Source organism: Cariama cristata, unplaced genomic scaffold (assembly GCF_000690535.1).
Source record: "Cariama cristata isolate BGI_N322 unplaced genomic scaffold, ASM69053v1 scaffold5914, whole genome shotgun sequence".
Taxonomy (NCBI): Eukaryota; Metazoa; Chordata; class Aves; order Cariamiformes; family Cariamidae; genus Cariama; species Cariama cristata.
Window position 1 is genome coordinate 24,826 of NW_009613423.1, and position 21,525 is coordinate 46,350.

General features: G+C 42.6%; 1 protein-coding gene across 1 annotated transcript in view; it reads left to right on the forward strand.

Moving 5' to 3' along the window:
• STARD13 (StAR-related lipid transfer (START) domain containing 13) overlaps window positions 1-21,525 on the forward strand; it is a 41,232-nt gene that overhangs the window by 10,063 nt on the left and 9,644 nt on the right. Inside the window, exons 4-8 of the mRNA XM_009699006.1 lie at window positions 4,738-4,801; window positions 10,078-11,456; window positions 12,946-13,119; window positions 15,159-15,318; window positions 19,376-19,574. Coding sequence (XP_009697308.1) covers window positions 4,769-4,801; window positions 10,078-11,456; window positions 12,946-13,119; window positions 15,159-15,318; window positions 19,376-19,574 — 1,945 coding nt within the window. The 5' untranslated portion in view covers window positions 4,738-4,768. The remainder of the gene's footprint in view (window positions 1-4,737; window positions 4,802-10,077; window positions 11,457-12,945; window positions 13,120-15,158; window positions 15,319-19,375; window positions 19,575-21,525) is intronic.

A 21,525-nucleotide genomic window follows, 5' to 3' on the forward strand; every position in this document is an offset into this window, starting at 1 on the left:
CCTGCTGTTTACAATATCATTTGAAAATTTGGCAGAGTAAAGACCAAATTTGAGGCCTTTGGGTTAGAGGCGTATCTATCTAGAGATTCCACTCAGATTTTATTGAGTAGCGAACAATAGAAAATTGCCATGCAATCTGCAGGCAAACGCTGTCAACCTGCCAAAATAATAATTGGGCATGAAAATTTTATAGCTGGATCTCTGTGTCGTTTCCAAAATAGCAGCAACCAACTCTGCTCTGGGAACTTTTGTGGCCTCTGTGATAAGAGGGTGAGAAGGAAAAGCCAAGCCATGTTGTACTTCTTGTATTCATGTAAATACAGTGACTAAGAATACAAAGAACAAGTATGTACCAGTCCAATACACAGGACCCTAAACCAAGCTCTTCAAATTTCAACTGTGCCAAGCAACCAGCAGCCTTTTTTCCCATAGCTATTGTCTCTTAGATAGCTTGTAAATAACCCAAGGTCGCTGTATATGGGACATCCTACCATTAGAGTTTTGAAATGATGATTGTATAGTCAGTACCATCTGCTGAGTGATATTGCTGTAGGTTATAGTGCTGTTAGGAGATAAGCCCGGCTCTCCACGTGCAGTACGGAAAGCCGTGCCCTGAAGTCAGTAGAATGGCTCCCTTTGACCTCAAGAGGAGTTGACTCACCTCCTGTGAGCGTGTAGCGTGTGAGGTAACTCAGTTGCAGTCATGATAAAAAGTGGTAGGACTGGAAAAACAGTATGTTCTCTTCACGCACAAAGCTGGCCCCTGCCAGCACACCAGCCCTGACGGTACTGGGAGGACCCTTATTCAGTGTTCAGACCTCAGCAGAGCCCAGCACAAGGAGCTGGATGTCCTCTTCCCAAATTCCACAGCACCAGAAGAAGCCAGCTTGGGGCATGTGTATGCAGCACCTAAACTTGGCTAGGAATAATGATAAAACAAAGAAATAGCATCATGTTTCCCTCACAAAGGAACCGTATAATGTGTTTGCCTTGTCACAATCCATAAGAGAGGACATTTGCAGATCTGCCGAGGCAGGAGACACTGTGCTGTCCATGCTAGCCCTCCCCATGGTGCCTCCTCCTGCCTGACCAGCCGGTGCCCTTGGTCACGTTCCCTACCAGCTGCTTGGAAACAGCTGCAGAACAGGTCCAGGGGGATGCATGGGGCTCCAAGTCACTTCAAAGTTGCCTTCCTATTATCTGGATGACTCTTCAAGCAGGACAACAGGTCCCTCACAAAGTTTTCCAGCTAATCGGATCCTGCATTGCTGCAGGTTTGTATTTATTTGTAAACGCTGCTTGGTGCCGTACAGGGTGCGAAAGTCAGAGATTTCCTGCTTCTGAAGAACACCCGTCATAAGGGTTAACAATTACAGCACTGGGGTTGGGATTGAGAGCCCTAAAGACCTGTGTCTATTGCCATCTTAGATCTCCTAAGATATCTCAGACTTCTCCATGGGCTGGCTGGACCAAGTGGACAGCAGCTGAAGGCCAGGCTTGATATTCTAGGGGATCTAAAACAGCACCAGATACCTCTGTTTGGGCACCTGATGTTTGGGCACTCCGCTGATGGTTTAAGTATTGTTTCAAGGGACACTTTTCAACATAGAGATGAAATTTCACCATAAAGATAAGCATTAAACCATAGAGGTAGTGTTTACCTGTGATGACCTGGAGAAGAAACAAAATTAACATCAGTGAAGCACTTGCTGCAGTAAATAATTTGCAGGCTTCCTCTGAACACTGCAGAACTTTCCAGACAAGCATTCAAATGCATCCTAGATGATTTGGGGTTTATATAGCCACATCTCTTGTGTTTATTTAATGTGATTTTTTTCCTGCCTTTTCTCAAGTCTAGATTTTGTGGTTTGTTAACATTACAAACAGGCAGGCTTTTCCCATGTTTTTAAGCAGCGACGTGAAAGTGCAGTGCTTCTCTCACTTCATCTGGGACAGTGGTGACAGCCTTTTGTAGCCAGAGACTTTTATTTTTGGTTTTTTTGAAAGCTTTGCTGAGGACTTGGCTGTCAGTCATCTAATGACTTTAAGCAGATGAGAGAAGCTTTCTGCCACATCAACAAGGCAAAAGAAGTTGAAACAGACTGGCTTTGATTGGAGTTGTTAGTACCAGGCAAGCTCACAAATATGATCATTAGTTCTCTAATATCACTGGCAAATTTTTCCACAGCACTGGAAGAGCCCCAGAAAGCATGCCGATGTTTTCTAGATGGGTGAATTTAAAAGAGGTTGAGCCCCTGACACCCAGTAAAAAGTAGTTTTATTTTTGATGGAGCACATTCTTCATAGCAAAGCCAGGTTAGAAAGCCAGGACAATGGTGTGGCTTCCCAAGCCTTCAGTTGAAGTAATGATATTCACTTCTATAGAGAGGACTTCTCAGTCCCTGCTGAAACGATCTCGCTCTTGGATGCCATTAGTGGGAAAGCAGTGGCTTTGGATGGTCTTGGTTTGATCACGTGCTTTCTGCACCTTTCCGTGCTGAAGAAGCAGCCCTTTTAATAGAAATACCACGGCACTTTCTGCTGTCGGCTGGACACGTACAGAGGTACCTGGGTGCAAACAGGGCGAAGGGGATGTCAAGGGCTATTTGTTTCTCATCTTCCCGCTCCTGAATTGCGTGGCTTGCTCTTTTTAGAAGGCAAGCAACACCATAGTGAATGGAAGGAGCACTGGTCCCTGTGTTTAAAATGTTTTCTTGGTTTTCAGAGTTGATGAGCAGCTTGAAAGGAGGCAGTTTCTCAGGATTTCTGAGCCTCTGGGTGTAAATTTAGCTGATGCCAGTCTCCCGGTCAGCCTTGCAGGACACGTTTATGTCAAGGAGGCAGGCAGCACTTCCCCATCCCTGGTCTGGCTGCTTACCACGTAAAGGTGTCAGGATGTGGTGGCAGCTTGATCCAGATATGCATCTACGAGCACTCGGGTGGCACGCAGCAACCTGTCAGTGTGGAAATGTGGGTGCAAACTTGTCCCTTCAGCACAGGCCAGCTAGTGCAGAGGTACTGGGACTCCCATCTGAGCCTCCGGTTCACCTCTCAGAAGCAGCTGTCTCCAAGGATGGCAGGTTGGGCTGGAGTCCTTTGAAAATGTCTCTGTGCCTTTGTATATTTGGAATTGATATCGATATGCAAATTTAAACATTTTGCACTCAAAAGAAGCACTGAACGTTTTTCAGCCCCAGGGCCCCAAGAAAATGCAACTTTGGGTTGTGAAATTCCATGTTTTGGCAAAAGATGAGCTTTGCAATAATAGATGTAATCCCAGAGGAGGATTTGTGGGCAGAAGGCTGAAGATATAGCTACAGAGCCACAAAGTCTGAAATTTATTTCAAGAACATTACTATCATGCATGCGGGGTGTGCTTGTGCATGCATTATACTCACATTAATATGATAAGCACAGGACTTCTCTGATACAGCATAACAAGTTTATTGGCTTGAGTTAGGGAGGAGTATTTTATCTACAAATGAGCAGATGATATTTTGTGAGGGAATATTTTTAAGGAAGATCCACATTTGGTGGGCTGGTTCTTTATTAGCAATGGCAATTTGAAAGGATTTCTAATATTAGAAGTTCCAGGGAGGAACACGTTAATACCATAATGTTCTTATGCTATGTAAGAGATTATATTATTGATGTGATTTTTTTTTTCATATGTCCTTGTAACTTATCACATACGTTTCAAATGTTATCGGTTCTGGAGATTTGCATCCTCTTCCTGAGACCCAGAAGCAACAGGGGCAGCTCTTGCTGCAAAGACACAGGAGATGGAGGCAGCCTACAGAAGAGCGTTGTGGGCACATGGCTCTCTCACTCTGCCTCTCTTTATTTTGAAATTCAACCCTAAATCTGGAAGATGTTCAAAGTCGAACATATTTAACCCTGAGCCTCTGCTTTTAGAAGATGGATGGTTTCATGAATCAGGACCTTTAAGTATAAATAAAAACTAATCAATTACGATTAGCGTGGTAGGTTCTCTATTGAAAGAGCATATTTTCTTGTCCTCTGACTGTCTCCGCACACGGGTGTGCGCACACGCACACATTCACTTTCCATCTTTATCAGATTGTCATTTCAACCCACTATCATCATGGGATAGCCTTGGATTTAAGAAGCAGAAACCTTACAGGGTCCCTGGTAACATCATTATGAACATGGTCAAAAATAAAAATATTTATTTAAAGATGTTAGATTTGTTATGTGTTGGGTATCTTAACCTGCCTATAAGATCCACAGGTATGGGAAAGGGACTATTGGCTGTGGATAAACATTTAACTAACTGCTAAAAATTCTTCTTCATGTCAGCTTTTTAAAAGAGGTGCTAACTGCCTGAAGTGAGGAACTGCATCTTTTTCTTTTGTCTTTAACCAGTGCTTTGAAATCCCCATACCATCTTGCAGAAGGCAACTTACCTCCTTCTTCTCTTATCATTTCCCCAGCCATCAGAGGTGTTTGTTTATACCTGTTTCCTTTGCTAAGTACTTAAATGTCTATGAATTAAAAAGCAATGTATAAAGCCTGACTATCAAGTAAAGTGAAGTTAAGATTCCCTTTTAACGCAGTGGTCTCATAGCCTGGAATAATACGACCAGTATCATTTCTGAAGCCTGTTGAATGCAGTTGGCACCCTACAGGCAGATAAGAGAGAAGCTTTTGAACTTAGGAAAAGTCATGCCCTTTAATCAGAGGCTGCTAATCTTTTGAATTTGTTTTACCCTGTAGACGACTGAACACACTGAACAAGTGCGCCTCAATGAAACTCGATGTGAACTTCCAAAGAAAAAAGGTAAGGAAACCTCATGAAACATGCTGGTGTTGCCCTGGCTTTTGTGATAAGACCTCCCCAATTTATCCTTTAAGTCAGTAACGCTCTTAAAAGTAAGTTAAGTGTATTTGACTTTGAACATGTGTGTCAGCATTATCTGGACACATGATAATGTGAATTGCTGAATCTTGAAAGTATAAATAAAACAGAAAAAAACGTGACTGATACAGCAGGAACAATACTATGTGTGTTAAAAGGGCACACGCAGTACTTTAAACTTTATGTATGTGCAATTCAAGTTAGCAGATGAAAAGACAGTGTGGTTTCATTAGGCTGGCTTGTTTGCCAATGCCATGTGAGTACACAATGGAAAATCCTGCTCGGAAAAAAATGGAAGCTGCTTGGACGAAAACAATGGCTTTTCTTTAATTCTTGTACTGACTTATTCCCAGTTAAGAATATGAAAATGAACTCTGTCATCCGTACAACCTTCTGTGTAACATGGGAATTATTTGAGATTAAAGGGTTTTGGCAAGAACTGCAGTAACTGCCTATTGATTTTGAGAGTTTTGTAACATGTCCAGTGTTAACTGTTGAACGTTTGGTTTTCTGGTCACAAATTCTCCCAAGCCCTCCAGTAGTGTATAATGGTAGTTGTCGACTCGGAGAAATCTTGGTTTCTGTTTTTCCTTCCTTAGAGTGTTTGTCTAATGCATTCTAAAAACTACCTCTGAGAGTTGCGTTTTGGGTGTCTGTCTTTGCGGATTCAATCTGTTCATACTTTATTCACTGTTTGAGGGACACTTGAACAAAGCATGGTTTTAATGTCCAAATATATTGCCTTTGGCACATGCCCAACTTATCTCCTGTGTATGTAGCCTCTTTAGCTTGCATTTTGTCCATTCACTGGAGCCGCAGGGACCTCTTCTCTTCACTGCTTCAGACTTGATGGGTTTTTCTTGCCTTTGATAAGCGCCAACACTTTCCACATCAAACACCCACATCAGACCTGAGCGAGGGAACAGTAAAATCCCCTGACTACACAATAAACTTTATGATTTGGGCAGGTAGGTGCTATAGGAAGAGGCTGAGGTCCTTCAGCAAAAACTAAAACTCAATCGATTGTGTCATTGACCTGCTTGGAGCGGTGTCTGGTTTGCGTCCATGAGCTCGTGTACTTGTGTTCAAGCAGAGATACTGGAGCTGCACAAGAGACAGAATTACAAAAAACAACATACAGGTGAATGCTGATCGTCTTCTGGAAATGTCGTTTAGTTCCTGTCCTTATCCTCTTCAACAAGTATTTTGGGTTTGGTGTGAGGTTTGTATGCTTGCTTGCTTGCTTGCTTCTTTAAGTGTCTGATAATGCTGGCTTAAAAAAAGGAGGATTTTCTTGTTGTCTTTGTTTTTTAGTAATTTTTGCTGTCACTCCTCTCTGTTCTGAATGGATTGAAGCCCCCAGCTGCTCTCTTTGCAGATGACCATTAATTTGCTGTGGAAGTGGGACTGCCCTGCTTGGTAGTCTTCCAGAGGGACAGAAGCTGGTTGGGTCCATACCTGCACAAGGCCAGGGAGAAGCAGAGCACAGAAAGATGTAGAGAAAGAGGGGATGAAGGAGATTTGGGATGACAGATACAGAGCAACTGAGAGTAGAAGAGAATAGAGGGGGGAGAAGAAGAGGGAAGAGAGACTGCTGACAGAAGGAAACGTATATGCAAGTGTAAAAGCTGGAAATTGGGTCTGGAATTGAACACTGAACCAAGCAAACTTTTTTTGCTGTAGATACTGCCTTTCCTAATAGTCTCTATGGTGATCCTCTATGGTGATCTGAATAATGAAATGTAAAATCAGCTTGCTTTGGAGGTTCACTATAACAGGTTTGCACAGGACTAGTGCAGCTGCTTGAGTGATTCATCAAAATACAGCCAAGCGAGCTGCCAGGCAAGGTTACTGTGAAAGCCAGCACGGCGTGAGTGTTCCCCACCACCCGCTCTCCCACCCAAACCATTCATGCTGTGGGCTGCTCTCTTCCTCTTGGCTTCATCGAAATGCGTACAGAAATCCTCGTGTATGAGTTGCAAATATGTCCGTAAGCGATTTGGACAGACAGAGATTAGCCTTTGGATTAACTACCTTCTGCAGCTGTCGATTTATAAGGATTCCTGCCCCCAGCTGGAAAAATGTGGCAGAAGTCCACTGCAAATAAACCTGCTTTTTGCCTTTTGTTAGCATCCCTCTCTATCTCAGGCAAATACCCCCTCAGTCAAAAAGCTGTACTATTTTAAATCAACTGTGACAAATCTGTGAATCAAAACCTCTTTCTCTTTAGCAAATGTTATCAGTCACTCCTCAAGAAACTTGCCCCTTCTCATCTTCCCAAACATAATGGTATTAAATGGACTTTTGAATATGCTCCAAAGCCGTGCACTTGATTTCACCCTAGGTCAGTAGAAGTATACAGTCACCGCTCCAAGATGTCTGCTCCGCCTGCATAAGATGAATCGTTGCTTTCAGACCTACTCTTGATCCACTGTCCCCATTGCTAGTGACATGTCAGTTGGCAAAGTGCTCTCTGCATTTTTTTTTTTTAGGACACTCTCATTTGTCAGAGCACTCTGATATCTAACAAGAACAGTGGGTCATTCAGGATGTTCGTGGCTTCCAGAATTTCTACTGATTCCATCAAAAGAAAAGCACATTATGTCACAGAACTCATAGTGCAGCCGAATTTGGAGTGAGTCACCATGGCAGCATTTCAGTATCCAGATAATTTCATTTGTCTGATTTTGCTTCTGATGAAACACAAGCATGTTTCGTTACCGATTTAAAAAAAAAAATTAAAACTAAACCTTTTTTTATTGAGCTGCAAATTGCGACACTGAAAACCCTCTATATTTTCTGAGTAGTTCTTGGGCAGAATGTAATCCTATCTTTCTTGTGGTTAGAGGCAAAACTTGTTTACTACCAATATCCATTTCTGTTCATCTCTACTTTCTCCAAAAAAGAAAAAACCTCAAAACTTATTTTCCTCTAAAAACGATTTAAAGTATATTCACCACTGAATTTATGTTTATTTCTGTCTCCTACTCTGTGCTCTCCTCTTGGTGTTTTTCACAATGTCTCTACCACTTTGGCTAGTTTAATTGATTCCAGCTTGTAGAAAATAGAGGCTAAATCCTGTCAGTTCAAGCAGTAATGTCAGTGCAGCTACAGGGATTTGTGTCAGCCAAGAAACTTCTTTAAGGTCCTTTTGGCATATTGGGATGTACAACAAATAAAAAATACATATTTTTATCCTATTGGCTGGTGCCATCAACGCTTCAGCAGTGGTATGCTTTGTAGATATAATTACCGCTACTAAATATTTAAAAGTACAAACCCTTGTGGTTTTTGAAATATCCACTTTGTGGCACTACGAAGCCCACAACTGATGGATTTTTACATGCCTGAGTCTGTGCAGTCCTTCGCTCCGTATTTGCATACAACAAACTGTGGAGCTAAAATGAAGGTAGAGCTGTCTGATATGCCATTTCTTCCCTGCAGACAAAATGGCCAAGTAGTATTAAGCTTTTCTAGCCCCTTTCCTCACACTTCATTAGCTGCTTAATTTTTCTCTCTAGCTAGCTGCAGGACTAAGATCTCCATTCATTCCTGTGAACTAACATCAGCTGCAGGAGCACCGCACACCTCAACAATAACAGATAAAAGAGGAACGACTAAACCCAAAATTTCATAGCTGTATTTTGTTTTATGATTTGGACATGATCTAAAACATCTGGCTGACTTGAAGTGATAAACTGGCAAAAGTTTATGGCATTAGTGAGAGCTGGCACACTACTGATCCCAATCTCCATCTTTTGAGGTTTCGCATTATTTAAAGTTTTGGGCATTGTAAAATTCAGTGTACATTTTTCAATTAGACAGGCCAGCGGAGATCTAGTCAGAGATGGGAGATAACTTTACCATCAGAACTTCATAAAAAAATATTTCTAATAATAGACTTTTAAAATGAGAATTTTTCCAGTCCCAAAATAGTCTTTCTGGTTCAGCACCTCATTTTAGTCTGACAGCCTGTCATATTTTACTGCCTTCGTACTGCTTCCAAGAATGTGTAGAGCTGTTTGGATGTCATGTAGGTGAAGTTAGTTTGTTCTGCTTTAAAACAAATGTACAAGAATAATGCAGTATAAACCCAGTTCAAAGTCAGGGGAAGGATACTCATTAGCAACTGCGGGCTTCGTCTCCTTAGAGAACGGCAAGTTCAACGCTGGCTGCGCGCTTCATGCTGAAGATGTATCTTTTTTGTTAGAGCAAACAGATGAGAAAAATGTCATAGGGAGAGCTTTTTTTATCCAGTTTTTTTTCAAGGTGCATGTTGTCTGCATTGCAGAGTAGCTCCTGGAGCTGCCTAAACATAAGCACAACTCTGCGTGCCCCAGGCTGAGGGATGGGACCGGGAAGGGCTGTGGGGCTACTGCTGCCACGGGAGAGGTCACGGGAAGCCAGAGACAGTGGGGCAGGCTGGAGGTCATCAAGTTTGGGGTATCTCTGATGGCAAAGGCAACGAAGAGAGTGGTTGCCACTGTAGGAAATCTCACCTTGACTGTAGATGTTGCCCCATCCAGGACCGAGCCTGGCTGCTTCTCTTCCGCACACCTCCATGGCTGCCTTCGCTGCCTTCCTTTGCCTGTGCTCAGACCCACCCTAAGCGATACCTCCAAATACTATTTTGATATTGTTATTTTAAGCATCGTGGCTATTTATCTGTAGTTATATTCCTGAAACATAAGTCTTGTTAGATGTACCTGGTCTGTGAAGTTTATAGATGTTTACTTTGTTCTCACTGCAAAACTAAGTGCAGCACCGGGTATGTGCTGTCTGGGTTTCTTAAATGGCTCACATTGCTGTAGTTCCCAGCTACTTCCCAGTCATTACCATGTGTATCTTAACACCATCCCTGCAGGTCAGGATCCCTCTACTTGGACCTTTCAAACCCCTTTTTTCAGTAAATAGTCACTATGGGCATCAGTCCTGCACAGTTCAGTGCACAGAAGCCAAGAGGCATTGATGGGACTCACGAGCTCCCTAACATGGAGCAGGCTTTTATTCCTTACTTGTTAAGGTCCTCACTGCAGTCTTTACAATTAAATGAAAGATGCTGTTATGAAAGGACCAATGACCAATCTTTCATAAACTAGGTTCAGGGAGACTTGCTCACGTGGAGCAGCACAATCACATTAATTCAAATAACGAGTAAAAGCACCTGCTTTTAACGTGTGCCACTTGCTGTTTTCCAGAGTGAAGATTCAGATGAAGAAGACCTCTGTGCTATCAGTAATAAATGGACTTTCCAAAGAACCAGCAGACGATGGTCTCGGGTGGACGACATTGATGCTTTACTTCACCGATCAGACAGACATGGATCTTCTGGGGACATTAAAATGAAAAACACAACAAGCAGCGAGAGTGTCCTTACAGATCTGAGTGAACCTGAGGTCTCATCTATCCACAGCGAGAGCAGTGGGGGAAGTGACAACAGGAGTCAATCCGGCATCATCAGCGCTGCCAGGGAGACCTGCGACTGCTCTGGCCGGTATGATGTAGAAAGCACACTGCTGCAAGACTCCACTGCAATAAACACCGCCCTGTCCCCCAAGGAAAACCTGAAGAATGAGAAACCAACGCGAACCAAAGCAAAAACCTTTCTAAAACGCATGGAGACACTAAAAGCAAAAGGTGTGCATGGAAAACTAAAAGGCTCGGGAAGAACAGGTCCTTTAGAGATAAGTGGACCTGTTCTCCAGTATGAGCCAAAATCCTTGAAAGACATGCACTGTGTACAGATAGTCAATGGCGATCTCCAAAACTTAGGACAAGATTCAGTCAAAAGAGGCCTTTCCTTTTCTGCCAAATCCAGCAGTGACAGCAGTCAGTCCGAGAACAGCAGCAGTGGGGTGAGCACACCGTGTTTGAAGGAACGCAAATGCCATGAAGCAAACAAGAGAGGCGGGATGTACCTGGAGGACCTAGATGTTCTGGCAGGAACAGCCCTAAGGCAAGTGGTGGACCAAAACCGCAAAAATGAATTTCATTCCCAAGAGAACTTGGTGGTGCATATTCCCAAGGATCACAAACCGGGGACCTTCCCAAAGGCACTTTCCATTGAAAGCCTCTCACCGACAGACAACAGTAACAGTGTGAACTGGAGGACAGGCAGCATTTCTTTGGGAAAGCAGAACTGTTCTACTCCAAAAGAGTCTGGAATGATGGCTTGCTGTCCTAAAGAGAGCAGAATTAGTATTTACGACAATGTGCCAGGTTCCCACTTGTATGCTAGTACTGGGGACCTCCTGGACTTAGAGAAAGACGTCCTTTTTCCTCATTTAGATGACATTTTGCAACATGTCAATGGACTCCAGGAAGTGGTAGATGGCTGGTCAAAGAATGTGTTGCCAGGTCTGCCAGTTGATGATGTGTCAGTGAGGGAATCTCCATCGTTGCCTTTCCAGTTGCCCACACAGATCACTCTTGATTTTGAAGGAAATTCTGTCTCTGATGGACGGACCACACCAAGTGACATGGACAGAGATGGAACATCTCTGAATGAATCTGAAGCCACTGGTGTTAGGGACAGGAGAGACTCTGGGGTTGGAGCATCACTCACAAGGCCAAGCAGGTAGGCAACAAAATTTTGTACAGAAATCCATAGGCTGTGAAATACAATATAATGAAGCAGAGACTTTCACCTGGGAGTCAGAAGGTGCAGGGTACTATTACAGTTGTACTCATCCTGTATGGGGACGGGGACTTCCCAGGGAAGGGTGGGACTTTGGGAGAAGAGACATCCTGCTATGGAAATTCTTGTGTGAAATCAGTGGAGAATTGGTTCGATAGCACAAACGAAGGCATTTTTTTCTCTCTTGATCCATTCATTACATAGTAGGACCCTGTATATGTTGTGGGATATATTTTCAATTTGTCTTCTAAGTTATGCAACCCAATATTTATGCATCAGTAGGCGTGTGCACTTTTTTTATGCACTGGTCTGCTTTAAAAATGTGTCCCTTTGTGCTCAGAGAGAATTTCCCTACCCTGCCTCACTCCCTTATGTGACAGGATGAAATGATGTTGTCACAGAACCATAGAATGGTTTGGTTGGAAGGACTTTAAAGATCATCTTGTTCCAACCTCCTGCCATGGGCAGGGACACCTTCCACCAGACCAGGTTGCTCAAAGCCCCAACCGCCCTGGCCTTGAACACTTCCAGGGATGGGACATCCACAACTTCTTAACTTCTTAATAAAAGCGAACGGCGGGTTTTGTTAATAGTTTGCAAACTTGTTTTACATCAGAGGGATGAGTTCCTGTTGAGGCATGGTCCTTCGAGGATCCATACTGTTGCATTTGTCAATGCAAAAGCAGTGAGAAAATACCTGGTATTTTCTGATCTGCCATCAGTCTTGTCACATCCTCACAGAGGATTCTGCTGTTCCATGGTTTACTGCTGCCCGTGCTTCCTCACCACCGTCACAAGCAAGTGAACTCGAGGAAACTACTGAGTAAATACGCAGTGCCAAAATTTTTAGGATTTGAGCCAGAACTCATGTTTAGCAAAGCAAGAAACTGAAATGAGTTTTTTCTGATGTGTCCAGTATATAGAGAAAGTGCATTGGAGTAAAGAGAAGATGTGAGTGGCTCAATAGCTTGGTGGTTACAGCTCTTGCCAAGGAGACACACGGTTCAATCCCTTCTCCAAAAAACCCTTCAGTATTTAATAATAAAGATATTTGGAGATCCTCATCTCCAAATATCTTGGTGGTCAGACCAGTCCCCTGGGAGGTGAGGTACCAGGCATCAAATCCTGGTTCTGAGTCAGGGAGAGAACGTTTGAATCTGGATCTCCCACATCCTGTTGGAAGTGTGTGGGCTGAAGGGTATAGCAGGCAGCATTGCTTCCCTGAGTACATGGATGGGACCCACAACCCAAAATTAAAGAGTTTGAGCAAATTGTTTTGTTTGCCTGCAAGCTACATTTTCTTTCAGTTGACACACCACGAGCCATAATGTGTGTATGTATGTTTTATATATTCCCCAGCACAGCATACCATCTTTTTCTGCCCAATTAAAGCAGTTGTCTGATTTTTCTGTTGTATCTTTTGCAAAAGGCGATTACGATGGCATAGTTTCCAAATCTCTCATCACCTGAGCCATTCCATCGCATCACTTCACATCAGCAATCAGTCAGCAGCCCAACTGAATCTACTGCAAAAATTCTCTCTACTTCGTCTTACTGCCATCATGGAAAAGTACTCCATGTCAAACAAACATGGCTGGACCTGGTGAGTACCATCGGTAACTGGAAAAGAGGTATTTTTAGAAGAAAATAGTTTTTCCTAACTGTTATTCTGGTAGTAAATTCAGTAAATGCAATTAGGAGGAACAATTGACTTCAACTGTAGAATTTGGAACTGTCCCTTTTAATCCATTGCTGCCTAGTGACTCAGTGGCAAAGTCAGAAATAGATCTTGAAGATCTGACTTCATTCCTGTGCTCTAACAGAGAGACAACCCCGGCCTCTCTAACAACACTCCAGTTCCAGAAAAATAAACAGGAGTAGGAAAGAGTGATTAAAAGTAGGAAATGTTTATAGTAAGTCTTCCCCAGAATTCGTTCTGTGATTCAAAAAGAAACAGCTGCTGCTGCTACTTCATGTATTCGATATTGGTTGGTTTGTGCTTTAAAAGAAGGGTTAGAACCGTTATGGGACTTTTCTTTACAGATCAAAAGATGCAAGCTTTAGCCTAGGCCTGGACCTGTGTTAGAGGGAGCTTGCAGCCATAACAGCTAGCTGGTTACTCAGAAAGTGGAGAGAAGGGCAGATGGATGCGAATGCTGGCAATGTGGGTCCTTCTGTAGCAACTGGCTACAGAAACCTGCATGTTTAATAGTATACGAACCCTGATGGGCCACGCAGACTGAGGTATACCGGAATGGAAATGGGCTTAGATGAGAGATTATAAGTATCTGAGAAATAATCAAAAGGATAACAGAAACTTTCCCTAATACACAGAGGCACTGAGTCCAAAAATAGTATGACTTGACATTTACATTGTGATTTCCATCTTCAAAGCACTTCACCAAAATCCCTCTAAATTCAGCTGTGAGCTAGATAAGACAAGTTTTCCTTTGGAAATGGAAAAATAGATCCAAGGGACTACATGTGAGATTCACCTCACTGACATCAGCCATTCCAGAAAGCTACAAGTCTAATCTGAGCAAGTCGGGTCAGCTGTTTGTGGTCAGTGGAAAAAGGCAGGCAACTCCAAAGGCAGCTCATTCTATCCAAGGCTGAGGGTTTGGGTCACCCTCCAGAGGTGCCTCACTCCACAGTGGATATACAGGCAGCCTGGACTTCTAAATCTCCATGAGAGAGCTAAAATTCAACAAGGTGGACCCCAAGATCACTGTTCTCCTTTGGTGCAGCTCCCGGCAGCTAGCTGACAACATCTGTACTGAAATGAATCTCACCTTAACCAACTCTAAATAAGCAGATTAGAATACAACGAATTCTAGATCCTGCTGTTTGTACAGAGGTTTTACCTCTTGACAAATATTTCTTCAGTTTGTATAATCAGTCTCTAAGGATTTATAAGAGTGGGACTCTAAATAGCTATAAGTTATATGCTGTACTCCTTCAGTAGGTCATTTAATCCAAGTTTTCACTCCTTCCCACAGTGATGAGAAAAATCTTTGTCACATTCAGGTCATATTCATCCTTTTGGTTTTTTTTTTTTAAATTCCACTGCTGTCATGACTCCCACAAAGGGAATCCAGTTTGTTCTTGTTTTCACCATCATTTTTGGAAGAAAGCAAGCTCACCAGCTTCACTTAAGTTACTCAACTGGAATAAATCATATAACACCAGGGATGAATCTGGCACATAGGGATTTCCCACCATCATTTATTACTGTAAATTATTAGTCAATAGAATTACTAAATCATGTAACATCAGCAACTTACAGGACCGAACCTCCTTTTCTCTTAGATACCCTCTCCACTATGTCCGCTATGCTTTGCTGTGTCATTCCTTCGAGTCCTTAATAGATGCTTCAGCTGGATGACAACTGCATAGTAAAAGTTTTTTGTTAGAACAGATTGTTGTGCTGTATCTTACAGCCAGAGGCCATCTACTTGTAAAAGTTGTCAAGCAATCCATCAGTTCTACAGACTGTGAAGTGTCCATGCATTGTGCATTAAACATTATTTCACCGTCTTTATAAAAGTGGCCCCGATTACCAATTTCTGCCAGCAGTGTTACTCAGAGAGACTGTGGAAATGCTCTGATATTTTCATGCAGCCTGTTCACGTTAATTTTCAGGTCTGTGCCAAAGTTCATGAAGAGGATGAAAGTCCCTGACTACAAGGACAAGAACGTCTTTGGTGTGCCTCTGATAGTTCATGTCCAGAGAACAGGACAGCCTCTTCCCCAGAGCATACAACAAGCGCTACGCTACTTACGGAGCAACTGTCTAGATCAGGTATGAACTTTACTCCAGGGACTCGGTTGATTTTTTCTGAAAAGCCGCCCTGAACAAGCAATGGCGAACCTTTTTGTACTTAACACCAGAATTATTTGAAGATTGTTATGTCTCATGCTGGGCCCAGATCTCCTCTGGTGATTTGATACTTGGTGCCAATACTAACGGTTTGCCATTTTGAGATATGTATCCAGCTAATCTGTTGAAGTCTTGTAGCTGTAACAGTCCTACTGACTTGTATACCATAGCCTACCTCAAAGAATGACATGAGATTTTCCCGTCTTTTGAATCAGATCTGCGAAGAGACCAGGACTCCCAGCTTCTGCCTGTATCTGCACTGCTTATGCTTGACTGTTGCCACTGAGGGTTAACTGTATTTACCATTTCACAAGATATGGTACAAAAGGTTTTATTTACTTAGCAAAGAAAGAAAAGTCCAAGAATAGAGAGCAAACTCAGCAAAATATTCAAAGTATTCTGTTGACAAAATCAGATATATCCAGACAGATTTAGGTCAGCAGGGGTTCAATGCCAAAGCCATTACAGTACATTCCCTTTTATAGTGTTCTTAGCTGCAACAAGCCAGCTGGGAGACCCTCACGCTCAAAGTATTTCGGATTTTTTTATTCCCTTTAGCTACAGAGCAGGGACATACCAATTGTATTTTTACTGTTCTTGCTCTAAGGGTGAGGATATGTATCTTTAGGAACTTAGGACTGGGAGAAACCCCCTGGCTGATTATGTTCAGTCCTCTACTATTATTGACCTCATGTCGTATGAGCTCTTCCATAACTGCTTTTAAATAGTTGTAAGCTCAAAAAGAGCAACTAGCATTTTATTCCGCAGACTTTGCTGCTTTCCTAGCTCTGAGCAGATGAAAAGTGTGGAAGGGGTTGGTTCTGAATCTTTCCATTTTCTGATCACCATTCTGATTGCTGTTCAGGTTGTTTTGTTGGGTGACAGTCACATTCCCCAAAACAAAAGTCTAAAAACTAAATGCCTTGCTGTGAATCACAGCCATTTCCCTTTACAGCCAGTGGGGAAGATACAGGTCCTTCCTATCATTTCTCTCTGTAAAGAGATCCTGTAGTGGTCAAACCTTGACATCTAACTCCAAGGTGTCAAAAGTGAGGTGAGATGAGTTCTACCTCCCATACGTAATACGGGAGTTGAAGGGTGGGACAAATAGCTGTTTGGAAATGTACTAATAGGGGATGGAAGGGGAAGATGCACAAAGACAACTAGAAGCAATATATTCAATAGCTAAGGTGCCTGGTTATCAATGTGGTAATCTGGGTTTGTGTACTGAGCTAGGAAACCCAGTGTGGGAAGAACAGTGATGCAGCGAGCCTGGAATCAGTGATGGGATTGGAGGAGGAGACACTTGCCCAAGTATGAGGAACAGGAGATGGGATAGGGATGGCCTTGTCAGCTAAGAAGCAGGGCAATAGGAAGAAAGAAAGAAAAAAAAAGAGAGGGGATAAAGGGGGAGGAAATAAAAATGAGGGTAAAACCAAAGAGAAAGAAAAAGCTCTTGAGAAATTTGAGGCTGTCAAAAGGCATGTCCATGGGCAGTCTCAGACAAATATCTGCTCCAAGAGAGGGGGTTGCCTTGCTGGGAAGCATCAGAGCCATGTGAAGGGCCATCTCAACTCAGCTTGCATTTCCACTCAGAGAGGAATAGGGAAAATATTGTAAAGAGAATGAAAGAGGAGAAGTACAGATCAGGACCATTTAAAATACCTTTCCACCAAAAACCTTTCTAGGCCAAAACCCTCCAGGCAATTCAGCTCCTCTGCTTTACAGTCACTCCCTTTGTTCCCATTTAATTCAAAATCTCCTAATGTCTGGCCAGAGGTCTGAGCAGCCCCCAGTCTCCCCCAGCATCTTGCTTATGTTTCCATGCACTGCAGAAGGCAGGCTAGAGTCCTGAACAGGCGTCAGAGCATCACTGCACGCGCTTGGTAAAGCTGGGGTTGCTCTAAATCACTGTAAGGTCTGGCTCCTGGCACTGAAATGTCTAAGATGGTATGAGAAGCCTCACCATTATTTGTAGGATGTATTATTCAGTTTCAGCTTGTGAAACAGAAACTGCTTTGCCTTTTTCAACTGCATCTTTATTTCTGTTGTTCATCATATAGTTACTTGCAGGGCAGATGATCCACAGCATGAGGGTAATAAAGAGATTGGGCCAGACTAACCTCTGATAAATCACCGGATTTATAGTCCCATTTTGTTTACAGAATGAGTCTGTAATATTGCGGAACAGAGCCTACAACATCTTTTTCTGTCAAGTGAAGAACTGTCCTCTTTTGATTAATTATGATTTTTTCCTAGAAAAAGGGAAATAGGAGTTTGGATAAATATCATTAAACAAAAACAGAGATTGAGAGTAGCAGAATGATGTGCAGCAGGAGATTGCACAGGTGAGATTTGATGGCTGCCCTCTCAAATCAGACTTAGCTGGAAGTTTCTAAAGGTTTTTTTTACCAGCAAGGACACTTTCCATCAAAAGCAGAGAACTGAGCCTCTGCTCCCGCATTTATCTACCACATGCCAAAACTGTATTTTTTGGATAGAATTCGCATGTGTCCCTCTGCATCTTCAGCACAGATTTCTAAGAGGAAAAGGGATTTAAAAAGAAGAAGAGAAAGGGAAAGGGAAAACCAGATGAAAAGAGGCAGATGCTCTTTCTTGTATTCTCTTGTCAGAACAAAGAGCAGAGCTTCACTTGTGAACAGAAATACAGTGCGCCAGGATGCACACAGGGCACGCTCCGGTTCCCTACTCCCTACGCATAAATTTAGCTCACAAGTGATGCTAAATTCATCAATAAGAAGACATAGCAGAAGAGCAGCCTTACAGCCAGTCTGGTGTAGCAGTTCATCGCCCTATAAATAAATACATCCTTTCGCAGAGCTGCAGAGTGTGTGATTTATGTAATTAGTCTCATTAGTGTGTGAGTTAACAAAAGTCCTACGTACCGTACAATTGAGCATGGGAGGTGTTCTGGGGGGAGGAGGGTCCTACGTGAACTCTGTGCTGGCAGAAGGAAGGGGAAGAAGGTCAGAAGGCATTATTTCCTTGCCTTTACATGTTTTTGTTGGTGGAGTACACCACGCAGAAAGCTGAACTGACCACCAGTGAGACAGCGGGCACAGGGGAACAGAAGTCTATAATCCCAAACCTGAAATGAGCCTTTTTCATAGGTCTTTCTCAATATTTCACCTTTTCCCTTGCAAAACTGAAGGAAAACAGTGCTAACACTTCCCAAATGAAACACTGTCAACTCACTTGGGAATAAATAATGTGGTTGAGGCTCAGGAATTCACCCTGGGGGAATTCCACTGGCGAGAAGGATGTGAAAAGGCAGCACTGCCGTGAAGGCATCATTTAAAGAATTACCGGGTCCTTTAGAACAGAAAGCAAACAGGATAAAAATGTATCTCAGTAACACTGCACAAGTAATCCCTCTGTGGCCCTCGCTTTCAAACTGGGGTTTTCAGTGGGATTTGGGGGAACTGTTGGAAGCAGAGAGCAGGAAGGGGAAAAAATAGATTTGGTCTTGATTTTAAAGCTCTACCAGGATGTACTAATCTTTTGCCACAGCATTTATAACTTAGCTGAGCATAATATTTTCTTGTTAGTCTTCAAAATATATACCCAAATAAACATGAGGAACCAGATTCTCAGCTGGAGTAAATCAACAGACAGTCACCCAAGCCAAGCAAGCCACGCTGATTTATATCAGCTGAGCATCTTGCTTAAACTCTTCAGGCAGCAGGGAAACTGCAGGCACTCTGAACTCTCCCTCTAGGATGGGAGACAGAGCAGGAGCGTAATTAACTCTTACAGCCCTGCCGTGATAGCACGCATCTCCCTACTGGACTTGTGGGCAAGTTGTGACCATCAAATTTTCATGTTTTTCTTATTCTTGCCTAGAGTAAAATAAGCAACCTAAGCTTTGGTCATGAATAGAGTCCTCTGTAATAGATCTTTTTAATCTAGATATTCTTTAAGTAATCCTTTCTTTTTACCCAATTCAACACCTTTTTAGGTGGGTCTGTTTCGAAAATCTGGAGTGAAATCTCGAATCCAGGCCCTACGTCAGATGAATGAGAGCTCCCCAGAAAACGTCAACTATGAAGACCAGTCAGCATATGATGTGGCAGACATGGTAAAGCAATTTTTCAGGGACTTGCCGGAACCTCTCCTCACAAGTAAGCTAGGAGAGACTTTTCTACACATCTACCAATGTAAGTTGCAATATTTTTATTATTATAAACAGTTAGAAAATATTCTAATAGATTGTAAATAATTTTGGTGTGTTAACCCTGGGTGGGATTCTTTCTACTCACCTTTGAGATGTATAAAAGAACCTGTCTGCCCTTGAAATTTTTCGCTAAGAGATTTTTAGAACTGCCTAAAGGTTTCAATGTCAAAATACTAGCAATTTTAATGGAAAGATAGCATTCAGATGTTGAGAAGCTTTGAAAATACCAGCCTCACAATCGGAAAGAAGCCAGGAGGACAGGCAGTGTCAAAATACTAGCAACTTTAATGGAAAGATAGCATTCAAATGTTGAGAAGCTTTGAAAATACCAGCCTTACAATCGGAAAGAAGCCAGGAGGACAGGCTGCCATGGACATAAAAAGCATTAAGACTCACATTTCTGTCAGATTTCTTTAAACTGTGGGCCCATTTCATGCAGACATCTCAATACAAGTGAGTCTTCTGGGCATGGAGAAGTGGTATTTGGCCATGAGAACATGTATTTGTGCAGTCCCCTTCGTGCTGTGGCTTTTGATTATTTGCCTTTTCATTATAGTCAATAAAATGTACATGCACTAAACAAGCTGCCTTCATTTAGATCCTCAGCTTTTATGTGAAGGTCTCATAGAGAAAGAAAAAAAACAAAACAACCCAGGGGATTTCTTCTTTTCATTTCAGCATAAGCAGTCCTCAGTAAAATCTGAGTCTCAAATGCATCAGAATGATGAAAATCCCTGTAAATCAGGAAATGACTGTATCTCTTCTCCAGACTGAGGGAGAAATAAAGAAGGAGGAAAACACTGAAAAGCCAGAGGAATTAAGAGTTTTTTTCCCTGACAATGTCCATTATGAAGAGCAGTCAGCCAGCACTGTAGCATATACAGAAAAGCATACCCAGCTAGCCTAAGCCAAATAATTGGAAGCACTAAAGAGAAGTGTGCCGAGTCTTTTCAGTTGCAGACGTTTCAGCTGTCAAAACAATAGAAAGCTATTTTTAAACACTGTATAATCCCAGTGCTAAAGAATCTATGTTAATTCCGTTGCCTCCCTTTACTGTAAAAATCTGTCTGTGGCACATAGTCACTAATGTATTTAACATCACAGTGTCTGTGGCTGGTAGAGAAATGCTGTGATCCTGCACGAGAGACAGCATCGCAAATGAATGTAGGAGGTCTGGTCATACACGATGTCTTGGGACACAAGGGAACTGAAACGGTGCCTAGCCCTGGGCCATCATTTGCCCCCTCTTCTTTCCTGCTTAAAAGTCGTAGGCCTTGTCTGCCTACGCACCCGTCTACAAGCTCGTTCAGAAAAGCAACAGAAATTCTTGGTGCTAATAAAATGACAGTCACAATTGTTTCCATAGTGAAGTGGCCAAGGAGATGATTATCCACTAGAAGGACATGTTCTCTGTGTCCTTGGAAACAAATCACCTTTAAGCTGTTGCTTGATGAAAATTGGGAATATCCTATCTTGGCACAGGAGGGACTGCAAATAAACTACCCCCTTGCCAAAGGAAGAGAGACATGGCAGATCTCAACGTCGTCGGTGTTATTAGGTTTGTAGCCAGAAGGACTCCTCATCTTCGAGTCGGGAGCCTGGCGTTAGGATTCAAAACAGCCACGAGGCTGAACGGCAGAACACTGCTACCAGCCAACAAAAAAATGTTACAAATGTAAAAAACCCTATATGGTACGGCAGTGGGAAGTCTGAAAAACTCTTCTTTACACTGATCGGAGGGGGGGAAAAAAGTACTGGGAAAGATTTTCTTGAACTGCCCCAGTAGTTTAAAGGATTTCAGAAAGACTTGGGGGGGGGGGGGCTGTTTAAACCAAGGGGGGAACGGGAAAAGATGGGCTCTGTAGACACTGGAGACCAATGTTTGGCTTAAGAATGAGCAGCAGTGGGTTTTTTGACATGTGATCAACAACAAA